Genomic DNA, 22,484 nt, shown 5'->3' on the forward strand with positions numbered 1-22,484 from the left:
AGCAGACGGAGAGTTGGAGGATTGACCAGAATTTATTCATTCAGATTTCAGGTCGAAATAAAGGCAAAAAGGCGGCAAAAAATACAATCGCGAATTGGATCAAGCAAGCGATCAACCTCGCCTACTCGTCACAGAACGTTCCCCCTCCAACATCGTTAAGAGCCCACTCTACTCGTTCAGTAGCAACATCGTGGGCAGAAAGAGGGAACGCATCTTCGGAGCAGATATGCAGAGCCGCCACCTGGTCATCTGTCCATACATTCACCAGACATTATAGACTAAATTTCAACAGGGATTTAACGTTTGGCAGACGTGTTCTGCAGGCTGTTGTCCCTTCCTAAGAAATTAGTTGTTGGTATTCCTCCGATATGGCTGTCGTGGTCGAAGGTGACTACAGAAAATAGAATTAGTCTTACCGGTAATTCGGTTTCTAGGAACCTTCCACGACAGCACTAATTTCCCTCCCTTATCTGATACTCTACTGGATGATTCCTGCACTTTGGTGGTAACTATACATGATAGTGTGTACATAAAAAAAACACTGGAGGTAGTAGGGAGGGTTATTTAACCTCTTGTGCATTTCCTGTCCTCCATTAGGGCGGGGAGACATCCTCCGATATGGCTAGCGTGGAAGGTTCCTAGAAACCGAATTACCAGTAAGACTAATTCTATTTTCAGGGCAGGCAAAACAAAGTAAACGGTTCTTTACAAAGCCTCTTTAGAGCAAGTCCACATCACACAGGCTGGATAGCATCCAGTGTACCTGCTCACAGGAGGCCTTTTTCCTCCACACACAGACCATGTGTCAAACAAAAAACTATTTTAACATGTGAATCACACCCAGAGGTGGGGTATGTGGGCAACCAGACCGCCCATCTCTTAGGCTGCCCTTGGCCAAGATGCACCAAACAAGCCTCTTGGTACTATGGGCACTAGAGCAATACTCCAGGTTTACATCACAGATGACAAGCATCTCTTTGATACATACCTCCCATCAACTATATATGCAGTAGCCACCTTTCATACCTCCCCCTCTGCCTAAAGCCGTGAGGCTTGGCACCTTCTAATACCAGACTCTGGATTCTCGAGAGGGCATCGACTGAAACCAGCAAGTAACTCAAGCATTTTTTCCCTTTTTCTCCCTCATTCACCTGAGTGGGGCATGGTCTCATACTAATTTAAATTTTCACTCCTACAGATAGTACAGTAATGTGTACACTGCCCACTTTAAGCATTCCTTTTTATACAATGGAATAGTTATTTTCACATGCTGACAGCTTCCTACTCGGGTAGAGAATGGGGTGCTCCTCCCCATGTACCTCCTGAGAAAGGACTGCTTCTAAACCAACTTGTAAGCGTCTGTCTGGAGTACAAATTCCTTCTTGAAGTTGGGGGCAAAAAGGACTGGCTTCTTAGAGCCATTTTCAGTTCTTGAAAGGCCATCTCCGCCTCCGGAGTCTATTTTGCCATAGCTGATTTCGTCCCTTTAAGGAGGTCAGTCAGGGGTGCGGTCATCATGGCAAAATTTAGGATAAATCTCCTGTAGTACCCCATGATTCCTAGAAAGGCTATAACTTGCTTTTTTCAAAGCGGTCTCGGACTGTTTTAGATTGTGTCCACTTTACTGATCTGGGGTTTGATCTCATCTTTACTACATATCCTAGGTATTTGGCCTCTTCTTTACCCATGGCACATTTTTTTTGAAACTCCACCTTCCTAAGAGCGTCAAACACCGCCTGGACCTTTCACAGATGACTTCCCCAATCCGGGCTGAAGATTATAATATTGTCCAGGTATACCACGGAGTAATTCTGTTGGGGTGTGATGATCCGGTCCATGGCCCTCTGGGCTCCCTGAAGTCCAAACGGCATCTGGACTTATTCTCCTTGGCTTCTTGGGACATGAGGATTTGACAATATCCCTTCGCTAAATCCAAAGTGGTTACGTACCTTGCCGGCCCAAGTCTCTCGAGCAGTTTGTCGACACGCGGCATTTGAGATGCGTTGAACTTGAAGACTTCACTCAACTTCCTATAATTGTTACAGAATCCCCATTCGCCATTGGGTTTTGGAACCAAAACAATCGGGCTAGACCATCCATTCTTGGATTCCTCAATGACTTTGAGTTTCAATATAAGATTTATTCCTTAGAGATCAGCTCTCGTCGGGCTTCTGGAATTCAATAGGGCTTCAAGTTCACCCTCATACTGGGTCAGAACCTCATGTTTTATGACTGTTGTTCACTCCGGCAAATCTGACAACAGGTCTGAGTTCTGTTGAAGCAATTCCCGACACTGCTGTTTTTAGGCCTTAAGCATCGTCTCCACAATTGCGACTCCTTCAACATCTGCTTCTGGCTTGACCAGTAAACATGGAGTTTCAACAGGATCTCTGTATTGCCACGGATTGATGAGATTGATGTGCTGAACCTGGTACGGCTTGTGTTTTCCCGGTTGATGAATCTATTTGTTCACTTCACAAAGCTTTTCCACCACCTCATAAGGCCCTTGCCACTTGGTCAACAACTTACTCTCCATGGTGGGAATTAGTTTGAGGACTCAATACCTTGGGCAGTCAACAGATCAAACATTTGCGCCCTGACAGCCATCGTCACCCACAAGCGCGCCAAAATTTCAGTGTGACATAGCCTTGCAACACGCTAAAGAATAAGTCGTAGTAGGCCTTCTGGGGCTCCCCCATTAAGTATCGCGCCAATGCTTCTGCCCATAAATGGCTGCTGATCTGCTACATAGAAGCCCATCGATGGTCATTTCGCAGCCTGGTTAGACAGTGTATCGCACTTGAATGTACATAGAACGATCATTGAATGTACATAGTTAGAGTGATCAATGAGTGGAACAGGCTGCCACGAGAAGTGGTGAGTTCTCCTTCAATGGATGTCTTCAAACAGAGGCTGGACAGACATCTGACTGGGATGATTTAGCGAATCCTGCTTTGAGCAGGGGGTTGGACCAGATGGCCCAGGAGGTCCCTTCCAACTCTGCGATTCTATGATTCTATGATTGTTCTGTGTGTGTATAGTCTGTCTCTTGTTTACACAGGATGACGTGCTGCCGAGAATGATTTTTTAAACAAGCTTAAAAGTAAACACGATGAACAAATTATTTTTTTGGTGATTGTTTCATCATGTGACTGGCAGCCTGTTTACGCTAGCTGTTTACTTAGCACCAAGCGTTCCGAACAGCACTCATTCACGAAAATCAACCAGGGTAAATGCACCCATTGTCATAACCGACTAAACAAAATCTCAAATATCCCTTCTTACACTATAGAAAGTCATATAGTTATACCAGAACTGTAGAAAAAATCCTTCGACAGTAATTCCAAAAATCAAACGTTGATCTAGTGCCGCTAGGCAAAAATGTCCAAAACTGAACATGAGGTTCTTACTGTAACATTCTGATCACTGTGTGGAACTGCTGCCACGTCACGACGACCCTCTCAGTGGGTCCGTAATGTTTTACACCCTTAAAGGTGCTCATGTTCACCTCATGCTCCGTTTTGTAAATCCGCATTAGAACAACGAATGATTTTTGGATGTGCGTTCCATGTCTCTTTTTTCTACAGTTCTATCATATTGCATCATCTGTCCTCTCTTTTTTTACTTGGGTTAGCACTACTTTCATCTTGCACAGGCATTTTTAATTAGCAGGAGACTGCAAGAAGGGTTGTACTTAAAGGGGTTGTCCGGGCTTTTCACATAATCTCAGTACATATCTGGGCTGCAGAATTATGACAATAAGTAATTTACTTTCTGTCACTAGTTTGCACGGTTTTCTAGATATTCTGAACAGAACGTCCAAGGGAGTGTGTCTTATGGCATTGAAATGAGAACTAGTTGTAACCTCCTACTCTACTCTAAGCATGCCCTCTATAGCAACAACCCCACCCTCCATAGCTACAGGCCCTCCCCGTCCACATGAAGCAGCCCTCATCACACAGTAACGAATTCTTCCCCTCCAGCAGCCTCAGTGCAGAGAGCAGAGAGCTGCTCCTCCCCCAGACACACACTGAACAGTGATCTATGGAAAGTGAAAGTAGTGAGGAGGGAAAATCGTCCTGTATTCTGGGCCACTCCATGATTACAATACATAACTCATTATCAGTAATTCCTCCCCTCACTGTCCCAGGCTGCTGGCAGCAGTGAGAACAGACTGTGTGATGGCCAGTGATGGGGGTCTGCAGCTTCTAATCTGCACAGGGGATGGCAGTCACTGATGTAATCTGTTGTGTGACAAAGCCTCTGTTGTGTGAATGAGACAGCTCTGTGTCACTGATGTCTTCACACAGCAGCAGCACACGTTGTCAGAGCACATTCACTCATCACTAACCTTTTACTTTTTCACATCTAGTTGTGATAGACTTAGGCTGGAGTCACACTAACCTGCGCAAAATACGGTCCGTAGTTTACAGGCGAAATACGGATGAATGGCCCCTAAACAGTGCTCCGTATGTCATCCGTAAGCAAGGTGCGGTCGCGTATTTTGCGCATGTGAGCATCCGTTTGTAATCCGTATGGCGAGATTTTCTCGCAGGCTTGCAAAATGGACATATAATGGAGCCCTATGACAGGGTTTATAACAGAAACCAAAGATTAGATAGACACATAGAATGCATATATATATATATATATATATATATATATATATATATATATATATACATATTTATATATGTATTCTATGTGTTTATATCTTTTCTTTTGTTTCTTTATTAAACCTGTCAGTGTGAGTTTACTGTATAACGCACTGAATTGTCGGCTTGGCTAAAAGACACTGGGTGCGTATTTCTCGCAAGTCACATGTGTGGTCCGTGTGTAATCCGTATTTTTTGCGCACCCATAGACTTGCATTGGCGTATTACGGCCGTAGTACGCTGACAATCGCAGCATGCTGCGATTGGCACGGAGCGTAGGATACAGATGAGAAATATACGCCTGGTGCGAGTGACCCCATAGAGAATCATTTGTCTGTGTCTAATGCGTGCTTTTAGCGCCTCTCACTCTGCCGAATTCCTCGCCAGTGTGACTCCGGCCTTACTCAAATTGAACACCATCTTGACTATAGTACTGCAACTTTTTTCCTTTCTTTATAGTGTCAATAAAGTTTATTGATTAATAAAAAGGAAACTAATATATTGTTTGCAAAAATAGGATATTTTTATTTTATTTTTTTTCAGGTGATGAGATCACAGACTCCAAGATGGCTCCAGCTGATCTGATAGGCAAAGAAAGACCTAAACGTAAAAGGGGGGGCAAATCTCAAAGTGAAAAACATTGTAAAAAGAGACCTAGTATTACTTCGAACAAGAAAACTCCCACAGATGAAAGGCCATATTCATGTTCACAATGTGGGAAATGTTTTTGCCACAAGTCGGGCCTTGTTAAACATCAGAGAAGTCACACAGGGGAGAAGCCGTATTCTTGTCCTGATTGTGGAAAATGTTTTAGTCAGAAATCTCATCTTGTGAAACATCAAAGCCTTCACACAGGGGAGAAGCCATTTCCATGTTCTGAATGTGGGAAGTATTTTAGTCACAAATCAAATCTTGTGGAGCATCTCAGAAGTCACACAGGGGAGAAACCATACTATTGTTCAGAATGTGGGAAAAGTTTTGGTCACAGATCGGGGCTTGTTATACATCAGAGAATTCATACAGGTGAGATGCCATTTTTATGTCCTGATTGTGGAAGAAGTTTTAGAGACAAATCAAGTCTCGTTAAACATTTCCGCAAAGATCACAGAACGGAGACACCATTCTCATGTACTGAATGTGAGAAGTATTTTAGTAACCAATCATATCTTGTGAAACATCTAAGAACTCACACAGGGGAGAAACCATACCCATGTCCAGAATGTGGGAAATGTTTTAGCCAAAAAACTGGCCTTATTCAACACCAACAGAGAGCTCACACTGGGGAGAAGCCATTTTCATGTCCTGAATGTGGGAAGTGTTTTAGCCATAATTCACATATTATAGAACATCTAAGAATTCACACGAAAGAGAAACCATTTGTATGTTCAGAATGTGGGAAACGTTTTTCCTTCAGATCAGGTTTTGTGAAACATCAGAGAACTCATACAGGGGAGAAGCCATTTTCATGTAAAGATTGTGACAAGTGTTTTGCCAATGTATCCAATCTTATTAGACACAAGAGAACGCACAAACAGGAGTAACCATTTTAAAGGGGTTGTCCACTACATAAGAACCAGCAGCTTGACAGCTCCATACTAGTCTTTTTCTAATATACTTTCATTACCTGCTTGGTTTCTGTGTCCGCATCGCAGCCCAGTTGCATGACCCTGTGTGTTCTTTCCCTTCATTGTCTTCTGTTCCGTCTGATCCTCCCGCCATTTGAGGCTTTGGAGTAGGACAGAACGTAACAGACGGTTCACTCACCTCAGCAGAGTATACAGTACAGTCACAGTATACATTTCCTGCACTGCCCCCACTTTGGACAAATGAGCTCTTGGTCATGTTCCTCTGTGTTGAAATGTGACAACCATAAAAGGAGCTAAAAAAAAACAGATAAAAAAGGAATATAAATCTTACATTAAAATTAGGATAGTCATTCAGCAATATCTATGGAAACAAAAAGCCTGTAAAAGCTGAACGGTGCAACATTTGCGATTGAACCAAATAGAATCATTTTTAGTACAAAATACGTGATAATGTGTGTATTAATGATGAGTGAACGTGCTCGATTATTGTGTTATCGGAGCATGATCGGATGTTATCTGAGTATCTTGGGAGAGCTCGAATAATATGTTTGAGTCCCTTCGGCTGCATGTTTTGTATCTGTTAGACAGAGGCGACACATGCCTAACAGGCAATCGCTGCATGTGTTTCGGCTGTCTAGCAGATGCAAAACATGCAGCTGAAGGGGCTCGAACATATTATTCAAGCTCACCCAAGATACTCAGATAACATCCGAGACCGTTCGCTCATCACTAGTGTGTATCCTTTAAATGGGTGGTCTGGTATCTAAAATGTCCTTTTTAAATATCCATCTTTACACCGTAATTACTTTTGTGATTAGCTTTATTATAAAATACCTGTTACGGGCCTGCCCTCTGGCCCCAGGATACTCGCCTCACTCCCCGGTGTGCCACTGAATGGGCTCCTCCTAGTGTCTCTCCTCTGTCTCCTGCTTTTCGGCCACGTCGGGTATCCCATCCGCCACGCACGCGCGCTAGGCAGCTTAGGCCGCGCGCCTCCTCAGCGCTTTATGCGGCCTGACCCGGAAGCATCCTCTTTGCGTGGTGGCAACACCAGGTATATCAGGCCTCCTCCTGCTAGTGGAAGCGACTGACTATTGCGCTAGTATCTTTTCTGGGGCCAGTTGTGGTTCCAGTGCTGGTGCTCTTCTATTATTCAAGTCCTGGCGTGCTTCCCAGTGCGCGCTCTGCTCTGCTCACTCCTGATCCCAGCGTGCTTCCCAGTGCACGCTTTGCTTACTCCTGATCCCAGCGTGCTTTCCCAAATGCGCGCCCTGCTCATTACTCACATCTGAACCCAGTGTGCGTCCCAGTGCGCTCCTCACTCCTGATCCCAGCGTGCTTCCCAGTGTGCGCTTTGCTCTCTCCTGATCCCAGCGTGCTTCCCAGTGTGTGCTCTGCTCACACCTGATCCCAGCGTGCTTCCCAGTGTGCGCTTTGCTCTCTCCTGATCCCAGCGTGCTTCCCAGCGTGCGCTTTGCTCTCTCCTGATCCCAGCGTGCTTCCCAGTGTGTGCTCTGCTCACTCCTGATCCCAGCGTGCTCCCCACTGTGTGCTCCGCTCACTCCTGATCCCCGGGTGCCTCCCAGTATGCGCTCTGCTAACTCCTGTTTGTCGTGTGCTTTCCTTTCTTATAGTGCCTGCCCACTCCTGGGCTCTGGTGGTCTTGGATCTGGTCCCGTCTCCTCAGCCCCCGTTCCACGGTGTCTCTAGTCCATCCCCCCCAGTTTCCCATTGCCTCCTCCGTCTCCTACGAGCCGGCTTCCTGGTACCAGCAGTCGTGGTACTTTACCCCCCCTGGGTCTGCCCCTGACGCAGACACAGGAGGACACAGGGACCCTCTGTTTGCCATTTGCTACTTTCTCCAGGTAATATGCATTATTTCCATGCAAATACATTTTGATCTTTGCTGGATTTGTTGCCTATCAGCTTGGTTAGTAACCATTATACCACAGGTATTCCATTAGGATATGTTTGCTGATTAGGCCTTTGGTGTATATATATTGTTACGTGGCATTTGCCATTTAGTTATGGTATTTCCTTCTAGTACTGGCAACATAGTTTTCTGCGTCCTGATCCGCTGGCAATGATTTTTTAGCTACGAAGCATGTTGTATTTGTTCCTTACCTTACCACTTAAATAAAGCAATTTTATTATGACCATTGGTTGTGTTTTGGCTTCGTCCTCCCCCTTGTTCTATGTGTAATGTTACAAAGGTCAATTATAGTCCTTGGTAGTATACTCTGGCAGTATGTTGATTATAACTGGATTTGACAAGTTTATTAGATTTCTCTATATGATATTTGTACCGGTTCTCACTACCCTTTCTATTTATTCCCTGACCGCTCCCTGTATAGGGAGGTGGTCTTACTAGGTCAGCTCGCTCAGGGTGGGTAAGTATCACGGCCCAGAGGGTCCACTCTAGGGATCGTGACAGAATAATCAGGCCATGGATCCCGCTGGTGCCTCTTTTTCTGCTCAGAAGGAGTTGGCGTTTTTGAGCGAAAATCAGAATCGCATTATGTCTTTTATGCAATCTATGGAGTCTCGTTTGTCTTCTTTGCAGTCCGCTGACCCAGATATGCTACATAGTTCACCAGCCTCCAGCAGAAACTCTCCCAACAGCGAGACACCCACCCAGTCCCGTATGTTGCGCTATATGGCCTCTGTGGTTGATCGTTTGAATAATCTACAGTCCGCCGCCACCGTTCCGACTCAGGTTTTTTCCCGTGACCCAGACTCTGTTCCCGTACCACATCCCCCGCCTTGTTTGGGTAAGCTGCCTCGATTCAACGGCGATCCCAAACTCTGCAGGTGTTTTTTAAATCCGTGTCGCCTTCACTTTGAGTTGTTGCCACAGCAATACCCCACCGATCGGGCTAAGGTGGCGTTTGTGGTTTCACATCTGGAGGGTGAAGCTTTGGCTTGGGTAAATCCCTTGTGGGAGCGTGACGATCCCATAGTCTCTTAGTTGCCAACTTTTTTGGAAACCTTCTGTAGAGTGTTCGACGAACCGGGTCGCTTGGCCTCTACCACCGAGTCCCTCTTTAATCTCCAGCAAGGTTCTCTCACTGTTGGGCAATATGCCATTCATTTTCGCACCTTGGCCTCGGAGTTGGGGTGGAATAATGAGGCGCTGGTTGGTGCCTTCTGGCTTGGGCTGTCGGGTCGGATTAAGGATGAGCCCGCTGGTTGAGATACCCCAACCTCTCTCGAGGATTTAATCTATCTCGTTACACGTATTGACCTATGGTTCCAGGAGCGCTCTCGCGAATCTTTGAGATAGACGAGTGAGTAGGCCTCCTCCGACCGTCCACAGGCCACTCAGTCAATGTTCTACGGTATCTTCTTTCACTGCAGCCTCTGAACCGATGCAAGTGGATTGACTCAAAATTGTGGAGCAACGATGTTGAGACAGACTCGCACAAGGCCTATTTGCTTTGTTCCTGTCCAGTGTGGCTGGGAAATTCCTCCACCTAGGACAGGTAAGAGAGTCCTCCCTAGGAGTATGTGATTCCTCTCTACCTTTAACCCTGTCTGTCCAGTTGTCTTTAGGTCTTAAACACTATTGTGAGGTGGCTTACATGGATTTGGGCGCGGCAGGGATCTTCATTAGGCTTGAAAAGGTGGAAAAGTACCAGATCCCAATTAGGACCCTGGAGAATCCCTGGTTGATTGCTTCTGTTGGCTGCAGACCTTTTCCCGGAGGCTATTACTAAAGTTACCGAGGAACTGGAGTTACAAGTTGCGGTTCTGCATCGGGAGACGATTGCTTTCTATGTTCTCTCTGACATGTCCCACGCCATTCTTCTTGGTCTTCCCTGGTTAAGGGATTGGCGTTCTGGAAACATACTTCGTTGGGGTCAGTTCTGTCAGGAGAGGTGCCTGCTGCCAGTTCGACCGATTGGGACGTCACGGCCTCCTTCTGTTCCCATAGGGTTACCCTCAGCCTACTGGTCTTTCGCGAATGTCTTCAACAAGAATGAGGCGGAGAGTCTTCCTCCGCATCGGCCGTATGACTGTCCGATTGAACTCATTCCTGGTTCGACCCCTCCTAGGGACAGAATATACCCGCTCTCTCCAGCTGAGACCCAGGCCATGTCGGAATATATCCAGGAGAATCTGGCCAGGGGCTTTATTCGGAAGTCCTCCTCTCTAGTAGGTGCGGGATTCTTCTTTGTTAAAAAGGACGGCTTCCTCCGACCCTGTATTGAATATAGAGGCTTCAATAACATCACGGTCAAGAACAGGTATTCTCTGCCGCTAATTCCAGAGCTTTTTGATCGTTTGAGGGGAGCACGGATCTTCACCAAACTAGATCTTCGTGGTACCTATAACCTGATCTGTATCCGTGCCGGGGACAAGTGGAAGGCTGCGTTTAATACGCGGGACGAACATTACGAGTACCTAGTCATACCCTTCAGTCTCTGCAATGCACCCGCAGAATTTCAGGAGCTTGTTATTTTCCAAGACCTCTTGTATTCCTGCGCTGTAATACACCTGGATGATATTCTCGTTTTCTCTCCGTTTCTGTCATCTCATTGACGGAACGTTCGCCAAGTGCTGTTACGTTTGAGGGAGAATCGTCTCTATGCCAAGTTCGAGAAGTGCGTTTTTGAGCAGACCTCTTTACCATTTTTGGGATACATCATCTCTGACTTCGGCTTAAAGATGGATCCGGAGAAAGTGTCAGCCATCCTCAACTGGCCACTGCCTCTCGGGGTAAAGCCCATCCAAAGGTTCTTTGGATTCAGGAACTATTATAGGCAGTTCATCCTGCATTTTTCCTCACTATCTAAGCCTATCTCAGCTCTTGTTCATAAGGGAGCCTACTCCTACTCTGGTCTCCAGAGGCACAAGATGCTTTTTTGTCTCTGAAGCAAGCCTTTGCTGCCACTCCTGTGGTTCAACGTCCTGAGACTAGCAGGCCATTCATTCTTGAGGTGGACGCCTCCTCCACGGGAGCTGGAGCAGTGCTCTCCCAGAAGTCCTCATCTGGTCGCTTAGTCACCTGTGGTTTTTTCTCAAAGGCATTTTCTTTGGCTGAGCGCAATTATTCCATCGAAGACAGAGCTGCTGGCTATTAAATTGGCTCTTGAGGAATGGCGTTATCTACTCGAGGGGGAAATACATCCTTTCATAATTTTCTCCGACTACAAGAATCTGTCCTACATCCAGTCTGCTCAAAGACTTAACCCCCGGCAGGCCAGGTGGTCCCTGTTTTTTGCCCGCTTCGATTTTGAACTTCACTTCCAACCAGGCAAAAAGAACATCAATGCTGATGCCCTGTCCAGGTCCTTCCAGCCGGCTGATGCAGAGGAGGATCCTTATCACATCATCCATCCCTCCAGGATTATCATGGTGGCTCCCCTGGGTCAGGCTAATTTACCCCCAGGGAAGACATTCATTGCTGAGAGTGACAGAGAGAAGGTGTTACTCTGGGGCCATTCATCCAAGTTTGCCGGTCATGCGGCGATAAAGTAGACTCCCTCTCTTATCTCTCGCCTCTATTGGTGGTCCTCTCTGCGCCAAGACATAGAGGATTTTATAGCTTTCTGTTCCTCCTGCGCCAAGAACAAGATTCTGAGGCAACTTCCCTCCAGTACACTGCAGCCTCTTTCGGTACTTTCGGCCCCATGGCAACATATAGCCATGGATTTTATCACTGATCTCCCCCGCTCCTCTGGTTGTACGGTTATCTTAGTGGTCGTGGATCGTTTCTCTAAGATGGCCCACTTTATCCCTCTGCCTGGTTTGCCCTCTGCCTCCGAATTGGCCAAGACTTTTGTTGCTCATATTTTTAGGATTCATGGACTCCCGCAACGCATCGTGTCTGACAGGGGAGATCAGTTTGCTTCCTGGTTTTGGAGAGCCCTCTGCAAACTTATGAACGTGAGTTTGGATTTCTCTTTGGCCTATCACCCCCAGATCAACGGTCCAGTGGAACGAACCAACCAGATCCTGACGTCTTACCTTTGCCATTTTTCCAGGGCTCACCAGGACAATTAGGTCAGTCTTCTTCCTTGGGCAGAATTTGCTTATAACAATCATCCCAGCGAGTCTTCTAACAAGTCTCCTTTTTTTCATTGTCTCGGAACAGCATCCTAATATGCCCCTGCCAGTTCCTCCAGTCTCGGGCGTACCTGCAGCTGATTCTCTGTCCGTAGAGTTTTCTAAGATTTGGGAGGAGACCAAAGGAGCACTTGTCAAAGCAGGTGACAGGATGAAGAAACATGCTGATAAGACGCTTGGACCCACCTCCTTATCTTCCCGGTGACAAAGTATGGCTTTCATCCAAGTATATCTGGCTTCAGATTCCTTCCTACAAGTTGGATCCTCGATACATCGGTCCCTTCGAGATCAATGATGCGGCCTACAAGTTGAAGTTGCTTGCCTCACTCCATATTCCCAACACCTTCCATGCCTTCCTCCTCAAACCTGTGGTGTTTAACCGCTATCATTCTTCTATACGTCGCACTCCTAGTCCGGTTAGCAGCATGGATGTTTTTGAGGTGAGGGATATACTCGCCATGAAAAAGGTGAGAACTTTCTTCTTGATTGATTGGAAAGGGTTTGGTCCTGAGGAGAGGTCGTGGGAACCTCGGGAGAACATCACTGCACCTCGTATCCTAGAAAGATTTCTTTCCAGCCTCAAGAAGGGGGGATGTAAGGGGGGGGGGATTTTACAGCACCTGCCCTCCGGCCCCGGAATACTCGCCTTTCGCCCCGGCGTGCCACTGACCGGGCACCTCCTAGTGTCTCTCCTCTGGCTCCTACTTTTTGGCCTCGTCGGGTATCCGGTCTGCCACGCACACGCGCTAGGCAGCACGCCACCTCAGCACTTTATACGGCCTGACCCGGAAGCATCCTCCTTGCGTGGCGACAGCACCAGGTATATCAGGCCGCCTCCTGCTAGATGAAGTGCCTGATTATTACGCTAGAATCTGTTCTGGGGCCAGTCGTGGATCCAGTGCTGGTGCTCTTCTATTATTCTGGTCGCGCTCTGCTCACTCGTGATCCCAGCGTGCTTCTCAGTGCGCGCTCTGCTTACTCCTGATCCCAGTGTGCTTTCCAATGCACGCCCTGCTCATTGCTCACTCCTGATCCCAGCGTGCTTCCCAGTGTGTGTTCTGCTCACTCCTGATCGCAGCATGCTTCCCAGTGCGCGCCGTGTTCACTCCTGATCCCGACTTGCTTCCCAGTGCGCGCTCTGCTCACTCGTGATCCTAGCGTGCTTCCCAGTGTGTGCTCCGCTCAATCCTGATCCCCGGGTGCCTCCCAGTGTGCTTTCTAGTACGTGCTCTGCTAACTCATGTTTCTCGTGTGCCTTCCTTACAGTGCCTGCCCGCTCCTGGGCTCTGTAGGTCTCGGATCTGGTCCCGTCTCCTCAGCCCCCGTTCCTCGGTGTCTCTAGTCTGTCTCCCCGGTTGCCCATAGCCTCCTCCATCTCCTACAAGCTGGCCTCCTGGTACCAGCAGTTGTGGCACTCCCCCCCCCCCCCCCCCCCTGGGTCTGCCCCTGACACTCCCTGTATAGGGGGTGGTCTCACTAGGTCAGCTCGCTCAGGGTGGGTTGGTATCACGGCCCAGAGGGTCCACTCTAGGGATCGTGAAAATACCCTACACTTTCCCCTATTTAATTATTACCTAAATGTTTTTATTTATTTACTTCACTTCCTGTGACATTTCACTTGAGAGGAGTTTCACACAGCGCATCACAGTAGGCCAGAGCTGCACTCATTTCCCCGCAGTGTCTATCACCCATCCTGGACAGGACGTCATCAGGGAGCAGTGTTGTAGTTACTTATTATAGTTTCTTGCTTAGCAGCCCTATGAAGATGCCCTGGATCAATGGTGATAAATGTTGTGGGAGAGGTGAGAGCAGTGTCGGCACTCTGCTTCTGTCTCCGTCACAGCCTTTAATTGTGAAACAAGATTTCATCGGGGCAGACATAGAAGCAGTAAGTGACATCAGTGCTGCCCCACAACTTCTAGCACTGCCCTCAAATGAATCTTCATTAGGGGGTAGTGATAGAAGCAATGCATATCACTAGTGCCGTACCCTGATTATGATTTATTTGAGGGTGGTGCTAGAAGCTGTGGGGTGGTGCTGGTGTCACTTACCCTGCTTCTGTCTCCGACCCTGATTACATCTTATTTCACAGAAGCTGCTCACAGGTGGGGATAATAATAATGATAAATTTTATTTTTATAGCGCCGACATATTCCGCAGCACTTTACATTTCAGAGGGGATTTGTACAGACAATAGACATTACAGCATAACAATCACATACAGTAGATTATAACAAATACCAAGAGGAATGAGGGCCCTGCTCGCAAGCTTACAGTCTATGAGGAAAGAGGTAGACACGAAAGGTGGGTGGTAACAGTTGCCCTGATTGTATGGACCAGCCATAATGTTAGGTGTGTGACAGTACGGACACAGAGGGCTAATGGATGCATAAAGCATGTGGGAGAATGATGCGAGGAACCTGGTTATGGTAAAACTTTTGGCTCTGCCACACAGGGATAGATTAGGTTAATGTGTTGGGGTGGTAGGCCAGTCTGAATAAATGCGTTTTCAGGACACGCTTAAAATTGTGGGGATTGGGGACTAATCGTATTGACCTGGGAAGTGCATTCCAAAGAATTGGCGCGGCACGTGTAAAGTCTTGGAGACGGGAGTGGGAGGTTCTGACTATTGAGGATGCTAACCTCAGGTCATCAGCAGAACGGAGGGCGCGGGTAGGGTGGTATACTGAAACAAGGGAGGAGATGTAGGGTGGTGCTGAGCCATGGAGGGCTTTGTGAGTGAGGGTAATAAGTTTATACTGAATTCTGGAGTGGATGGGTAGCCAGTGTAATGACTGGCACAAGGTAGAGGCATCGGTGTAACGATTGGTGAGGAATATGATCCTGGCTGCAGCATTCAAGACAGATTGGAGGGGAGAGTTTGGTAAGAGGGAGACCGATTAGAAGAGAGTTACAATAGTCGAGACGAGAATGAATAAGAGAAACAGTAAGAGTTTTTGCAGAGTCAAAGGTAAGAAAAGGTCGAATTCTAGAAATGTTTTTGAGGTGCAGATGACAAGAGCGAGCCAGTGATCGAATGTGGGGGGCAAAGGAAAGCTCGGAATCAAGTATGACCCCAAGACAGCGGGCCTGTTGCTGGGGAGTAATAGTGGAACCACACACAGAAATGGCAATGTCGGGTATAGGTACATTAGTAGAGGGAGGAAACACCAGGAGTTCAGTCTTTGACAGGTTCAGTTTCAGATATAGTGAGGACATGATATTAGACACAGCGTTTAGACAATCGCCGGTGTTTTCTAGAAAGGCTGGCGTGATGTCAGGAGAAGAAGCGTATAATTGGGTGTCATCAGCATAGAGATGGTACTGGAAATCAAATCTACTGATTGTTTGACCAATAGGGGCAATGTACAAGGAGAAGAGGAGGGGGCCTAGAACCGATCCTTGGGGGACCCCAACAGTAAGGGGAAGATGAGAGGAGGAGGAACTGGCAAAAGATACAGTAAAGGAGCGGTCGGAGAGATAGGAGGAGAACCAGGAGAGAACGGTGTCCTTGAGGCCAATGGAACAGAGCATAATGAGGAGGAGCTGATGATCCACAGTGTCGAATGCTGCAGAGAGATCCAAGAGAATTAGCATGGAGTAGTGACCATTTGATTTAGCTGTTAGCAGATCATTAGAGACTTTAGTGAGGGCAGTTTCAGTGGAGTGTAAAGAGCGGAAACCGGATTGGAGAGGGTCGAGAAGAGAGTTTTCTGAGAGATAGCGGATAAGACGGGAGTGGACCAGGCGTTCCAGGAGTTTAGAGATGAAGGGAAGATTAGAGACAGGTCTATAGTTAGCGGCACAGTTTTGGTCGAGGGATGGTTTTTTAAGTAGTGGATGTATGATGGCATGCTTAAATGAGGAGGGAAAAATACCAGAAGAGAGAGAGAGGTTAAATATTTTAGTTAGGTGAGGGGTGACAGCAGGGGAAAGGGACTGGAGGAGCTGTGACGGAAATGGGTCACTGGTGCAAGTAGTTGGGCGAGAAGATGCAAGGAGCCTGCTTACTTCTTCTTCTGTGACTGGTTCAAAATCAGAGAGTGAGCTAGATGCAGTGGGGGAGGGAGGACAGTGCGTGGTATGAGGTGATTGGGAGATAATTTTCTGTCGGATCTGGTCAATTTTTTCTTTGAAGTAATTGGCCAGATCGTCAGCTCGGAGCTCCGTGGTTGGGGCCTGTACTCTTGGATTGAGTAGAGAATGAAAAGTGTCAAAGAGACGTTTCGGGTTATTGGACAGTGAGGTGATGAGGGTGTTGAAATAGGTTTGTTTGGAGAGGTGAAGGGCAGTGTTGTATGTTCTAAGCATAAACTTAAAATGGATGAAATCTTCGGGTAGATTGGATTTTCTCCACAGACGTTCGGCGCACCTGGAGCACCGCTGCAGGAAACGTGTTTGCACCGTGTGCCAGGGTTGTCGCCGTCTGTGTTGTGGTGTTCTATGTATAGGAGCTGCAAATTCATCCAGGGCAGTTTGAAGTGTTTCATTGTAATGCTTCAGTGCAGAATCAGGACATGAGAGGGAGGAGATAGGGGCCAATGAAGACTGCAAGTTCTTCATAAGTTTCTGGGTGTTAATGGCCTGTATGTTTCTATAAGTCTGGACAGTGGGGGTGACCTGAGCAGCCTGGCAGTTCTTGATAGAGAATGAAAGAAGATTGTGGTCAGAGAGCGGGAGAGGGGAGTTTGCAAAATCATCCACTGCACAAAGCCGAGAGAAGACCAAGTCGAGGGAGTTTCCGTCTTCATGCGTTGGAGAATTAGTAAGCTGCGAAAGGCCAAATGAGGAGGTTAGAGATAAAAGGTGAGTAGCAGATGGTGAGAGGGGAAGAGCAATGGGGATGTTGAAATCACCCATGATGAGGGTGGGGATGTCACAGGAGAGAAAATGTGGAAGCCAAGTGGCAAAATGATCCAGGAACTGATGGGAGGGGCCGGGAGGACGATACACCACCGCCACTCGCATGGAGAAGGGGGTGTAGAGTCTGACGGCATGGACCTCAAAAGAAGGGAAGACAAGTGAGGGTACTTGAGGGATAACCTGAAAGGTACATTTTGGTGATAGGAGCAGACCAACGCCTCCACCAGCTCTATTGTCTGATCTTGGGGTATGAGAGAAGTGAAGCCCCCCGTATGAAAGAGCAGCAGCAGCGGTAGTGTCTGACTGCTGGATCCAGGTTTCAGTAAGAGCCAGGAGGTTAAGAGAATTAGAAAGGAAAAAGTCATGAATGAAGGAGAGTTTGTTACACACTGAGCGAGAATTCCAAAGTGCACAATTAAGAGAGACAGATGGCATGCAGGGAATATTAATAAGATTAGAGGGGTTTCTGAGTGTAGCAGTCGGGAGGTTTGACTTTCTATAACATGGGGGACCAGGGTTGGGAGCAATGTCTCCTGCGACTAGGAGGAGGATAGAAAGAGTGAGCAGATGGTTAAGTGATTTGTGAGAGCGTCTCTGATGTTGAATGGTGGGACTGACTGGATCTGTGCAGTATGGATGCAGGGGATGGATGCAAAGTCCCAGCGCTGCACTCGCATCTCCCACAGCAGCTTTCACCATGGATCCAGGACATTGTCAAATGGCAGTGATGCAAGAAACTGTATGAAGTAACTGCAGTGCTGCCCCCAGATGACATCCTGTCCCAGGAGGGATGATAGACACTGTGGGAAGCGGGTGCAGCCCCAGCCTCTCCTGTGACATACTGGGTGAAACTCCTCTCAAATTAAACATCACAGGGAGTGGAGTAAAGAAAAACACATTTCAGGATTAGATAGATCTAGAGAAGTGTAGGGTATTCTATAATAAAGCTATTTAGAAAAGTGGTTATTATTAAATTAGATAATTAGGACATTTTAGGTACCAGGTCACTCCTTTAAACAAAGTATTTGTGGTTCTCTCTGTTGCAGGCTCCTACTTTTATACCTTCAGAGGTTCATAATATTGTAATCGGTTTTCCTCTGCAATGATCATCCAGTTGTGTTCCTGTAGGATAAGAATAATGTTATATTATGAAATATTAACTTAGCATTTTCTGTTATTCATTATGTTTTTATTATGTGTAATGTATAACTTGTGATCTGGTCCTTTAAAGATATTATTAATAAAGGATGTTTTCTTACAACTGGTAAAATTGTAGCATGATTGCGAAAGACGGATGACAGACAGAAATCTCTTAGGCCTCTTTCACACATCAGTTTTTTGCCTTCAGGCGCGATCCGGCTTTTTTTTGTAAAACCGGATCCGGCAAAATGCAATGCCGGATCCGGTTTTTCCCCATTGACTTGCATTAGCGCCGGATCGTGCCGGATGGAATTGCGTTTCATCCGTTTTTTGCCGGATCCGGCAACTTGTCTCATTCCGGCGTCTGGAAAAAACGGCTACTGTAACGTTTTTTGTCTCCGGCGAAAAAGCCGGAAGCGCCGGATCCGGCGCTTCCAGCTTTTTGCTACAATGAAAGTCTATGGGCGCCGGAATGCGCCGGATCCAGAAAAAGACGGATCCAGCCACCGGATCCGTTTTTTTTAAGTCTGCGCATGCTCAGATCCAATTGGCCAGCCCCCAGGAACAGAGACGGATCCAGCAAAAAAACGGATCCGTTTCTACAGTTCTCCAAAATTTATGCCGGATCCGTTTTTTCTAAAAAAAAGCCGGATCATGCCTGACGGCAAAAAACTGATGTGTGAAAGTAGCCTTAGAAAGGAATTGGACACAGAATCCGTCGTCTATCTTTGGTTTCAGGGAGATCCTTCAGTTGAGAAGTTTTGTACAACTCGATTCAGGTCATGTGGTGGCTTTTTAGAGGCCGGTTATGTTAGGAATCACAATCACAGGATAAGGGTAGGTCTAGGTAGGGTCCAGAAGGGCTGGGTTGCCAACCGTCCATAGATTCACGGAGAGTCCGTAAAAACCAGGCGCTTTTTAATGCCGTCCGTAGCATCTTGAACATAAAAGCACCAAAGTTGATTGTTTTTACATTTTCCTACAGTTTGTACTGCGCATACATCAAAAATGCTAATGCAGTATAAACAGAAGCTGGCCTGAAGCATGAATGACTGCAGCGTGCGGGTTGTTGGACACGTCTTGTTCTTTCTTGGGGCTTCTGAAGCAGCAGCGCTCAGGCAGGATGGCTTTATGGAAGTATATCTCATGTCAGTTAAAGGGGATATCCGGGACTTAAAAAAAAAATGTGCCTAAGCACTAACAGGCAGGTAGATGCTATCTGACTGTTGTACCCAGCGCTGTTCTCCGCCAGCACAGAGCAGTAACTAGACTTCCGTTGACATTACGTCAACAAAGTGGCGGTTTATTTTCCTGTTGGCAGGGCGGGACTACTGGTGTCATGCTGATTGTTAGCCGGCTCCTCGTTGCCTATTTGTAAGAAGCCTGTCAAGAGAGCAGAGGCTTCCTTTCCGGTTGACAGGGCGTCATGCTGATTGACAGCCGGCTTCCCCCAATTGGGCAACGAGGAGCCGGCAGTCAATCAGAATGACGCCAGTAGTCTCGTCTTGTCAACAGGAAGAGAAACCGGTCAATGACCGGCGCCGGGTACAACAGACAGGTAGTTGCCTCTGTTAGCAACTACATCCGTTAATGCTTAGACACAATTTTTTAAGACCCGGATACCCCTTTAATCCTGTCTTCTGCTCCTTCGCTACCTCTGAGAGTTGCTCAGAAAAGCATCCGGGCAGTCAGTGCATCCAGCACCTCTGCTTAAATCTGAGAAGTTCTGACCACAGCCTGACCAAAGTTCACATCTCCTAACACATCAATCCTCCCCTGTATTCTCTAGCCACTTGGCACCCCCTGTAGAGAGGGGGCTTTATTGGTGTATCTTATTCATGGACCATTCAGAGGCAGCAGTGATCAGGCAGAATTCTAGTTATTGTAGATACAGAGCTAATAACCACTACATAAGAATTAATTTTCATCCTCATCCCTAAAGTTCTACTTTATTTGGGCACTGCTTTTTTATATTATATACATATACTTTTATATACATATACTGCTTCTCCTCCCATCAACATTTTATCCTCTCAGTATATTACAATCATCATCTAGCACTGTGTACTTACAATTGCTCATTCTGCCCTTCTACCCAGTTAATGCTTCTTTTTGTATTAGATCTATGACATCAAGTGGGTAAAAACTGAGGAGCTGAATCCTTCCAAGATCTATGTAGAAGCAGGAAGACACTTTTTTGTGCATGAGTCATCATTAGAACTACAATTCTACTCACCGGAAAATAAATGTCAGGGTGAGGAGTGGTGCAGCTGCGTCAGGCGTTAAAGAGGGGGATGACTCATGAAGGGAAGAGAGACCTCCTGTTTCTACATAGAGCTTAGAAGGATTCAGCTTGTCAGTTATTAATCACATGATGTCATAGACATAATGGAAATGACAAGAATTAACTGGGTAGAAAGACAAAATAAGCAATTGTAAGTACAAAGTGTTATATAATATGATGATTGTAATATTTTATGAGGCTACAAACTTTGATGGGAGGACAAGGAGGGCTTCTGCACTTTTATGTATCTATATTTTATTATTTGCATATCCTTAAACCATTCTATTGTATGGGATAATATTATTGCCAAATTTAACCCCTTCACTACCAAGGGTGGTTTGCACGTGAACTACCGGGCCAATTTTTACAATTCTGACCACTGTACCTTTATGAGGTCATAACTCTGGAACGCTTTCATGGATCCCGGTGATTCTGACATTGTTTTCTCGTGACATATTGTACTTCATGTTAGTGGTAAAATTTCATTCAAATAACTTGCGTTTATTTGTGAAAAAAACGGAAATTTGGCGAAAATTTTGAAAATTTCGCAATTTTCCAACTTTGAATTTTTATGCCCTTAAATCACAGAGATACGTCACACAAAAAACTTAATACATAACATTTCCCACATGTTTACTTTACATCAGCACAATTTTGGAACCAAAATTTTTTTTTGTTAGGAAGTTATAAGGGTTAAAAATTGACCAGCGATTTCTCATTTTTGCAACACCATTTTATTTTTAGGGACCACTTCACATTTGAAGCCACTTTGAGGGGTCTATATGATAGAAAATACCCAAAAGTGACACCATTCTAAAAACTGCACCCCTTAAGGTGCTCAAAACCACATTCAAGAAGTTTATTAACCCTTTAGGTGCGTCACAGGAATTTTTTGAATATTAAAAAAAAAATGAACATTTAACTTTTTTTCACAAAAAAAATACTTCAGGTTCAATTTTCTTTATTTTACCAAGGGTAACAGGAGAAATTGGACTGCAAAAGTTATTGTGCAATTTGTCCTGAGTACGCTGATACCTGATATGTGGGGGGGGGACCACTGTTTCGGCGCATGGCAGAGCTCAGAAGGGAAGGAGCGCCGTTTGACTTTTTCAATGCAAAATTGGCTGGAATTCAGATCGGACGCCATGTCACGTTTGGCGAGCCCCTGATGTACCTAAACAGTGGAAACCCCCCCCAAGTGACCCCATTTTGGAAACTAGACCCCCCAAGGAACTTATCTAGATATGTGGTGAGAATTTTGAACCCACAAGGGCTTCACAGAAGTTTGTAACGTACAGCGGTACAATTAAAAAATCATATTTTTTCCACAAAAATGATCTTTTCACCCCCAATTTTTATTTTTCCAAGGGTAACAGGACCCTAAAAGTTATTGTGCAATTTGTCCTGAGTACGCTGATACCCCATATGTGGGTGTAAATGACTATTTGGGCGCATAGTAGAGCTCGGAAGGGAAGCAGCGCCATTTGACGTTTTTGGCTAGAATTGAGATCGGACACCATGTCGCGATTGGAAAACCCCTGATGTACCAAAACAGTGGAAACCCCCCACAATTGACACCATTTTGGAATCTAGACCCCCCAAGGAACTTATCTAGATGTGTGGTGAGAACTTTGAACCCCCAAGGGCTTCACAGAAGTTTATAACGTACAGCAGTACAATTAAAAAATCATATTTTTTCCACAAAAATGATCTTTTCACCCTCAATTCTTATTTTTCCAAAAGTAACAGGACCCTAAAAGATATTGTGCAATTTATCCTGAGTACGCTGATACCCCACATGTGGGTGTAAACCACTATTTGGGCGTATGGCAGAGCTCGGAAGGGAAGCAGCGCCATTTGACGTTTTTGGCTGGAATTGAAATCGGA

General features: G+C 46.1%; 1 protein-coding gene across 1 annotated transcript in view; it reads left to right on the forward strand.

The window, feature by feature from the left end:
- LOC141060146 (uncharacterized) overlaps window positions 1–22,484 on the forward strand; it is a 233,730-nt gene that overhangs the window by 148,895 nt on the left and 62,351 nt on the right. Inside the window, 4 exon segments of the mRNA XM_073556425.1 lie at window positions 5,350–6,192; window positions 11,269–11,718; window positions 12,043–12,130; window positions 12,553–12,777. Of these exon segments, the coding sequence (XP_073412526.1) occupies window positions 5,350–6,192; window positions 11,269–11,718; window positions 12,043–12,130; window positions 12,553–12,777 (1,606 nt within the window).

Source organism: Dendrobates tinctorius, unplaced genomic scaffold, assembly GCF_039654945.1.
Source record: "Dendrobates tinctorius isolate UK_male_01 unplaced genomic scaffold, ASM3965494v1 ptg000232l, whole genome shotgun sequence".
Taxonomy (NCBI): Eukaryota; Metazoa; Chordata; class Amphibia; order Anura; family Dendrobatidae; genus Dendrobates; species Dendrobates tinctorius.